Consider the following 9,939-nt stretch of genomic DNA (forward strand, 5'->3'; position numbering starts at 1 on the left):
TGTGATATCAGTTACTAGTCGTCACAAAAAACACAAACATTTTGCTTTATTTTCTTGTACAACAAAATCCAACAACTTGCATTTATATACCTTTAATGCGGTAGAACATCCCGAGACACTTCACAGGAACATAATCAGTCAAAATTGAAACTCAGTCAATGTAAGATGCTTGCTTTAAGAGGTGGATTTAAAGGAGCATCTTAAAGGAGGACAGAAAGGCAGAGAGACTTCGGGAGGGAATTTCAGTTGTCTGTTTAATTAGTAACATCCTCATACTGCAGTTAAACAGGATCTAATGTGCATGCCATAGAATCCCTATGGTGTAGGAGGCCATTCAGCCCATCGAGTCTGCACCGCCTCTCTGAAAGCAGATCTTACCCAACCCACCTCCCCCTCGCCCTATCCCCACACATTGACCATGACTAATCCATCTAACCTACACATCTTTGGACACTAAGGGGCAATTTAGCATGACCAATCCACCTAACCTGCACATCTTCGGACTGTGGGAGGAAACCGGAACACCCAGAGGAAACCCACGCAGACACGGGGAGAACGTATAAACTCCACACAGTCAGTTACCCAAGCCGGGAATCGAACCCAGATCACTGGCAGCAGTGAGGCAGCAGTGCTAACCACTGTGCCTCACAAAAGCACAATACTGTGAACACTGGAAAGCTGAAATAAAACCACAAATAAATTCTGGAAATATTCAACAGATCTGGTAGCATCTGTGGAGAGAGAAACGGAGTCCGTGGCCTTTCATCCAGAGTACCTCTTTGCTGTATCCTTGAGCAGAAACATGTACTATATATGTGGTAGAGATTCACTGAGCTTTCCCATTGCTGCATACTCTCGATGGTGACCCTCTCACAAGAGGTTAAAATTAGAATAGCATTGAGGGTGGGATTCTCCGTCCGCCCAGCCGCATGTTTCTTGGCAATGGGAGGCAGTGTGCCGCTCGCTGGATTCTCTGGTCCCACCGCTGTCAATGGGATTCCCTATTCAAGCTACTCAATGCCGCCGGGAAATCTGCGGAAGAAACAGGATAAGCAACTAAAGAAGTGAGGAAATATGAGTGATTGCAGGGCAAGAATAGGAAAGTAGGATTGAACAACTGCAATGTGGAGCTAGCACTGATATGGGCACAATGGGCCAAATGGCCATTTACTGTACTAAAACTGCAATGATTCGATGGCAAATCCTGTCAGTAAATGATATCCATGACAAGACTATGCCATGAGCAGGACAAACATGACAAAATGTTTATTAAAAATCAAGGTAGCATGCATAGCCTTCTACCCCAATCACTTCTATGACATTCACATGATGCTTCAATGCTCAGTAGTGGTCTCCATGTTAAACTTGCAGCATGTCTTAGAATCCCTACAGCACAGAAATAGGCCATTTGGCCCATCGAGTCTGCACCGACCACAATCCCATCCAGGCCCTACCCCCATACCCCTACATATTTACCCACTAATCCCTCTAACCTACGCATCCCAGGACACTAAGGGCAATTTTAGCATAGCCAATCAACCTAACCCGCACATCTTTGGACTGTGGGAGGAAACCGGAGCACCGGGAGGAAACCCACGCAGACACGAGGAGAATGTGCAAACTCCACACAGACAGTGACCCAAGCCGGGAATCGAACCCAGGTCCCTGGAGCTGTGAAGCAGCAGTGCTAACCACTGTGCTACCGTGCCGTGACAAGGGGGTTTCCATGTGTTTGGGTTCCTAATGTGCAAAAGTATCAAAATGTTCACACATTGCAATGTTAATTAGAGATCAGAATGTCCCAGTCAATCAGTCCGATATGTTTCTCTATAATGCAAGACATATCGTCATTCTACAGTGGCCAGAGTTTTCAGTTACAAAGCTTCTTAATTATCAGCATAATTTGTGTTGCTTTCCAATATCAATTCTTTTGCTATGATGACTTATCTAGATAGCCATATGAACGGAGTGGGAATGGAGGGATACAAAAGAATGGTCTAGTTTGGACCAGGGAGCGGCACGGGCTTGGAGGGCCGAAGGGCCTGTTCCTGTGCTGTATTGTTCTTTGAACACACATTTTATCTCGTTTTCAGTAAATAATAATAATTTCACATAATATAATTTGGCTCAGAGACCTATGGTAGGCACTGGGGTAAAGATTTGACTGTCTTACTCATGCTTGGTATAGCATGGCTTGTGTATCTGTCCTGGTGTCAACTCCACTGCAGATGATTATTAGCTGATGGATATATTTTACCATTAAGGAGATTATGGGCAAAATCTTGAGCCTGTGTTTGTCGTTTGCGAGGTTGCCGCCGGGGGCTCACAATCTGGAAGTTGCAGTTCTTGCCGGCAATAATGAGGCTTCAGATCTTCCCCGCCCCTTGCCGGCGACATCATTAGGTTCACGCCCATTATGTTTTGCATGCACTTGTATGCATTTTAATGTCATTAAAGACCAACCCCCACCCCCGTATCTTGACCCCCCTCGCCATATCTTCAAACGTCACATCAATGTGATTTACAACAGGTTCACACAGACGTGAGCGTCGTGGGGTCTCCCCAGGGCGTAAAGGTAAGAATAGCCCCGGGTAGAGGGACATGGCCAGACGGTGCCCTAGCAATGCCCCCTGGCACTGCCCTCAGGTGACTAGGATTGAGCAATAAATGCTGGCCAACCAGCGACACCTATGTCCCACGAAAGAATATAAAATAGTGTACTGCCAGTTTGGCAGTGCCAATGGGTGGGCCCCAGATCTTTCTTTACACCCTAGCTATGACCGTAACACTACATTCTGCACTCTCTCCTTTCTATGAACGGTATGCTTTGTCTGTATAGTGTGCAAAAAACAATACTCTTCAGTGTATACTAATACATGTGACAATAATCAAATCAAATCAAATAGTGCATTCACTGGTATAAACAATGTGCATCAGCATGGGGCAACACTTTGCAAGCAAGGCATTGATAGAACACAGTGAGCTAGCAAATCCAGTTTTGTATTACAGGAAGGATTAATTAACAAGGCTTGAGGATCTTAGTGACCTTGGAACTATAGCACAGCGTGAATCCATATTCAAATTTCAGTACAATTTTTATTCTACTTGTGATTTTTAAATCTACATGATGTTAGATGTGAATAAAGAACTGATTAAAAATACGTCATGCAGTTGTTTAGAAAAATGTTAGAGCAGCACTTATAAACTGAAAAAATATAGACGAAGGGAAAAGGTCTTTAACACAGAAGACAACCAAGGTTTGGAAGACAAGGTGGACTGAGAAGTATGGTTTATGTGATGCCAGGCTCGGTTTTAAAATTTAAAGAGAAAGAGAGGATTGAGGGAGATCAGGAATTCCATATTTTGAGGATCTGAGAAGGAGTCCTGATATCTGCACAGTGAGGATACAAGGAAGATAAAGAGCATCTGGGACAGTTTAGTGGAACAATTGAGGAAGATTTAGAGTCCCCAGTGCTATAGTAGGATAGATTTTTAAAATGATCGGAAATGTTATGATGGTGAGACCTGTGAACTAGATGTTTTCTGTGCCTGCAGTGTCGGATAGTAAGAGAGGTGCCAGAAGAACATCCTCCTGATGTGAGAGCGTTATTTCATTTCTCAGTTCGAAACAATTCATTGAGGCAGTGTAGTCAGAAGCAGCCCGACATGCCATTAGGTTCCTCTGGATGAATTCCTGGATGCAGAAAAAGAAAATTGCTGCATCTTCTAGTCATCTTTCACCCTAACAGCAGCAAACAAGGCAACATGCAGGATAGTTTTCTTTATATATAGCACTGAAGAATAGCATAATACCTCTTTTAAGCTGCACGATTGATCATGTGTTGAGAATGTGAAGGACTGGGGGGGGGCGGGGAACAACAATTGCTGCTGACAGTTGATGCTTTGGGACCTGTCAAGGGTAGAATCAGGGACACGTCATATTAGAAAGTGTGGTCCTTGGCAGTGCTGAATGTTTCTGTCACGCACTGAGCAGCAGCATTGTACTGTAGAAAACATTTTTTTTTAAATTAGTGCAAAAGACTATGCAGTTGTGTAAAAAAATATGTATTTCACCAAAAAGCATATATATTATACTGTATAATTAAACCCATATGCAATTTAGCTGTCCATTCTGGTGCATTTTCATTCTTTATAATATAGCTCAAGTCCAGGGTAGAAAGCCTTGTCCTAAACAGTGGAGAAGAATTTGGGTATAAGCAGAATTCCTAAATACTATTCTTGGTACTGAGCCAAGCTGATCAGAAAGATCCAGTGGTTCTGTTCCTGGTCTGTGCTGCATTAGGTGATCTCAGCCAGGATGACGTAAAAGGACATCTAACTTTTTAGAGCATGAGCAGCCTGGGAATGGAGGGATACAAACGAATGGTCTAGTTGGACCAAGGAGCGGCACAGGCTTGGAGGGCCGAAGGGCCTGTTTCCTGTGCTGTACTGTTCTTTGTTCTTTGGTGTAGAAATTACATTCGATGCCAGTACTGGAAGTTGTTTGGAGCCTGGATTGCTGTTTTAAAGAGCTGATGGGAGCTGGGCTGATGTAACCTGGGTCATAACCATGGGCTTTGGCATGAAGAGCACATAACAGGAAATATCTCAGCACAAAGCATTGATTTTATTTTAATTTACTTATCTTGTGTAAGGAACATTTCTTACTCAGAGATCCATGATGTGGAGATGCCGGCATTGGACTGGGCTGGGCACAGTAAGAAGTCTCACAACACCGGGATAAAGTCCAACAGGTTTATTTGGTATCACGAGCTTTCGGAGCGCTGCTCCTTCCTCACCTCCGAAAGCTCATGATTCCAAATAAACCTGTTGGACTTTAACCTGGTGTTGTGAGACTTCTTACTGTACTCAGAGATCATTGTTATTAAAATATTAAAATAGTTTTATTATAAATTATATATAGGAACCTAGAATACAAATTTTCTAGTCTTCATTGGATACAGATCTGTTCTGTTCAAGTGTATAAACGTCTGTGGCTGCTTGAGGATTTGCAGTTTTGCTGTTGTGATTCTGTAGGTATCTCACAGGATTGTGGAAACTATTTTAAGAGGCCCTCTTAGATCATCTGTAAATTCCAGAGGATTTGTACTAAACCCTAGGACAGTTTCAAAGCTCTGTGGCCATTTTGGTATGAGCAATAACTGGTTTCAGAATTTGGTGGAAGATGGACATTTTATTACAGATCAGTTTAGAGAAATCCATTTTAATCATGAACCTGGGTGGAACACACATGTCTGATATGTAACGTCATTCTACACAGCAGCTCATTGTGTGACATGTCTGTGATATCCTGACTGGGGTTCACTTTGATCTGAAAACAGACCCCAAAAAATAAAGCTCAGATTAAATCAGTATGAGCACTCATTTTCCTTTAATAGTTCAGTTCAAAAATTGTCCTTGTATGCATTTTAACACCTACTGAAAACCTGCTCTCAATTAAAAATGCCTGTAGTGTGTGAATTCAGTACATTGCCCAATCCTTCTAATATTCCATCTAGTTTTATTCTGGGGTTGGTGTTCCACATGTAATGTTTGTCTCAGCAACTGCTGTAAGTAATATGTTAGGGTTCTACTATCTTTATCCCGCCGGCAAGGTAAATTTATTCAGTCGAGCTTATTGTTAGCTTAAATCCTCAACTGAAAGAAATTTTAAATCATCATACGAACATAAATGAGCTACGCTAGCTAGTGACTTGGTCTTGAGATAAAATATTCTCTCTTCCAGGAGTATTTAGACTAAACAAAGATATCTCAGAATAAAACATACACAGTACATTATTGCAGAATTTTCTCTCAAAGAGTAACCGCTCTCAGAATTTAGAATCTTATAATTAAGAATTCTAGAAAAGTTAGGGTCCGTGAGGTTTACAGAGTGATACCACAACCTTTTAGCTCAGTTGGCTGGACAGCTGGTTAGTGATGCAGAGCGATGCCAAAAGTGCAGGTTTAATTCCTATATTGGCTGAGGTTATTCATGAAGATTCCGCCTTCTCAACCTTGAGGTGTGGTGATCCTCAGGTTAAGTCACCACCAGTCAGCTCTCCCCTATGGTCATCTGGGACTATGGCGACTTTACTTTTACTTATTTGACTTTGCCTGTCTTACTGTTAGACCCCTTTGTTCTGGACAAGTCTTTAGACCATAAGATTATAGGAGCAGAATTAGGCCATTCGGCCCATCAAGTCTGCTTTGCCGTTCAATTATGGCGGTTAAGTTTCTCAACCCCTGATGCGCGATTGATTCACACGGGAGGCTAGAACGTACCCGGGAATAAAGGCTTTTATTCACTACAAATAGGAGCACACTACTTAACAATATTATCCCAGACTAAAGGCTACTAGGAAGTAGCAGTGACCTTTATACTCCTGTAAGAAGGCGGAGTCTAGGCGGAGCCGAACGGAGTGTACCACATAAACAGTAACAACAGGTGGAACACCCCAACCCTAACCCCAACAGCAACGAGAGTAACATATATACAAGTACCCATAGTGGTAACTATCTATGGTTCACCACACCCCCATTCTCCTGCCTTTTCCCCTTACCAATCAAGAACCTATCTATCTCTGTCTTAAATACACTCAATGACCTGGTCTTTAGAAGCTGTTTTTCGAAAATGTCACCTTATCTAAAATGTTATCTTGTTATCTCAGATTATTTTCTTGATTCCTTGCATCTGTGTGCGAGTTTCTCAAAAGATCTTTAGCTGTGTTTTAACTGAGTTAAATTTTAACCTTTTTTATAGAGTGAGTCATATCCTTAACAAATGAGACCCAGTCCAGTTTTGATGCACTTCATATGGGAACATATTGGAAATTGGAAGAGAACAAGCAGACACAGACCTGTATCATTCCTGATTTCTGCTTGGTTCCCTTCTGGTGAGAAAGTAGGGAGAAACCAGGCTGCACTTTCTCTCAGGAGAACAATTTGATAATAGGGTAAATTGGACATGGGGATGGTCCATGAGGGGAAGGAGATAGGAATGCCAAATACCCTTTCCCATCACAAGCTCTCTCATGTTCTCAGTGATGCAGCACACTGCAATTGGCAAATTCTTCATAAAATTCCATTCGCAAATTTCGAGTAATACTCAAGGAAAGGTGTGCTGTGCTATAATTTCTGAAACATTTTCAGACAAAACAAATTGGATCTGATGGATGTGCTTCTCCAAAGAGAAAGGGGAATATCAAAGGATGAGTCAATCCTTGCTAGCCTGGACAAAGCCCTGATCTTGGTCACCTGTCCATTTTCTTAGGCAGGGAATGAGAAGTGAAGAAGATAGCCTGAGAGATTGTTTAATTCCACTGATACCTGTTGTATTCTATCTTGGTTCAGGTACGAGCCAGTGCCATTGCCCAAGACGCTGATCAGAACTATGACTACGCTAGCAACAGTGTCATCTTGCACCTGGACGTTGGAGATGAAGTCTACGTGAAGCTTGATGGAGGGAAGGTTCATGGCGGCAATAACAACAAGTATAGCACCTTTTCCGGTTTCATCATCTATCCAGACTGAGCAAAGGCACCTTTGTGTCCTTTTGCAGACCAACCGGGGAGGAATGTGTTTAGTATCGATCAGAAGGTCAAATGGAGCACAGAATTAGCAACCGCCCAAACTCCTAAATGTTCAATAGATAAATGAAAGATTCTTTTGCAATTTTATTTCTTGCTTCACAATAAGTATTTTTTTTTATTTTAGTGTATCAATCAATCCATTGACATTATCTGACCTTTTAGCAATATGAGAGAAGTAAGTAGAATACTGTGATAAGCAAAGGCAATGAATGGCGCTAAAACAAACCTGTATATAAAAATCCAGAGGGTTAAATAATGATGATCGCCAAATAACTAACATGGCACAATCTGACTTTAAGGCAAGTATATGTGTCAGAAGCATATTTGACATTCACTTCAAACAAATTTTTAACCCAGCAGTGTGCTTTATACATTTGGAGAGGTAAAAGCTCCATTATTTAACCTAAAGAATAAAAAGTCCCAAATCCTGATCCTGCACCTTAAATTTTCCTTCTTGCTTTATATATGTCACGTCCCACTGGCTGATGTCATGTTTGTATCAGCAATGGAAACAGCCTGGTTGTCAATCAACCCGTGACATCATCAGTGGTGATATCATCTACTGAGAATAGGGGCAGCAACATAAACTTGGTAATAAATCTCAAGGCCCCGTCTGCATGTTCCAGTGTTGCAGGTGGATGTTAGAGATCCGATGGCACTATTCCCTCCCTCAGCTTACTGCCACCAAAAACGATTAACAGGTCAATCATCTCATTGCTGTTTGTGGGATCTTGCTTGCGCAAAATGGCTGCTGCATTTGCCTATGTAACAACAATCACTGCACTTCAAAGAAGCTCATTGTGATAAGGCGCTATATTAATGCAAGGCTCTTTTTCTCTTATCTATTTTAAATGGTACTGTTTTTCCCAAGTATAACTATCTATGCTCCCAGCAATCAAACCAAGGTCAAATTTATGAAATGTTCTTATTACTGTTGTTCTTATTACTGACTGCGCCCTGATAACATCACTTTAATATGCAAAATAAATAAGGGGTCTATGAGTTACTGTGAAAATGGTTGCTTTCAGTATTATTTAGGTTAGGGATTCGCTTTCTGTAGGCTACCAGTTCTGATCTTATCTTTATCGTACACTAGCACAGCCCCATCACCAGACCATCACTTCTACTCTTCCTGGTGCTGTGAAGTCACTTTGCAGAAGTCAGTTTCTGTTGACCAGTAAGATGACTTGCTTACATCCTTGACAACACCGAATACCTTGGCAGTGAACCAATAAATGGAGGGAAGTTCTGACAGAAAGAAAAAAATACCAGGGTATATGTTCTTGACCAGTGCCGCTCTCGTACAATTAATATGCTTGTACTAAATTACTGTGTGCTTTTTAAATCCAAGTGCACTAAGAAATTTCATACAAACACATTGAACATTTATATTGAGATATTTGTAGGAGAAAGCATGTAACTCAGTAATAGAAAGCTAATCTTACTAAACCTGGCTGAAGTTTGAATTTGGCAGAATTTGATGATACTAAAACCCATGCAACAACTGCAGGATGGGAACTGTTCGATAAGGTGTTTCTTTCTGCTTGGAATTTCTGCAGATTTGTTCACTGACAGTAAGGCCATTGTTAATTACCATTGTCAGAAGTATTCTAGATTAGCACATCTGTCATTCTTACTGACTTCATGATGTTTTGCCTGTATGGCTTCCCTAGAAAGCCACGCAGATCTACAATGCTACTGAATTGGACTCTATAAATGAAAATGTTCAAGATGCTTAATTTGCTGACTGGTACCATTCTAGTTCCCAAAGTTAAACTTGCACCTGTTTCTTATATTTGCACACATTTATGAGTTTAGCAATTGAAATTCTTTGTTGATGAAGATATTCATTGTTGAGAATGTCTTCTAATTTTGAGCTTGCATCCCATGAGGTGCAATGTTACTAGTGACTAATTCAGCAGACAAGAACATCACTATTTGAGGTCTTGAATGACATCTGTTGGTCTTTACATGATTGCCAAACAGCAAAAACCCAATACTTTTGTTGGCTGATTCTGTTAACAAGTGCACCACCTAGTTTTAGCAGTGTCAAATTAAGTTTGAATTTTAGGTGACCCCTGACAAATTCTGCACAGATAATCTTTGTCAAAATGCTAAAATCATTTGACAAATTATTTACCACAAGAATTAATCACAAGATGATACCTTCATGCAAATAGGACCTATGTGATTGAATTGGAAGGAAGCAAATTTGCCATGCATGCCAAATAGATTTGTACTATGCGCATATCACACATAATAGCATAAACACTATAAGCTTGTTTGTACAAAGATGTACACTCTATGTACAACATTCATATGGCTTCTCTATCCATTTGAAATACTC

The 9,939-nt window shown here is 41.1% G+C and overlaps 1 protein-coding gene across 1 annotated transcript in view; it reads left to right on the plus strand.

Moving 5' to 3' along the window:
* LOC144482023 (complement C1q-like protein 2) overlaps nt 1-7,533 on the plus strand; it is a 51,924-nt gene extending 44,391 nt beyond the window's left edge. The window contains exon 2 of the mRNA XM_078201289.1: nt 7,354-7,533. Within this exon, the coding sequence (XP_078057415.1) occupies nt 7,354-7,533 (180 nt within the window). The remainder of the gene's footprint in view (nt 1-7,353) is intronic.
* The last annotated feature ends 2,406 nt before the right edge of the window (nt 7,534-9,939 follow it).

Source organism: Mustelus asterias, chromosome X, assembly GCF_964213995.1.
Source record: "Mustelus asterias chromosome X, sMusAst1.hap1.1, whole genome shotgun sequence".
Taxonomy (NCBI): Eukaryota; Metazoa; Chordata; class Chondrichthyes; order Carcharhiniformes; family Triakidae; genus Mustelus; species Mustelus asterias.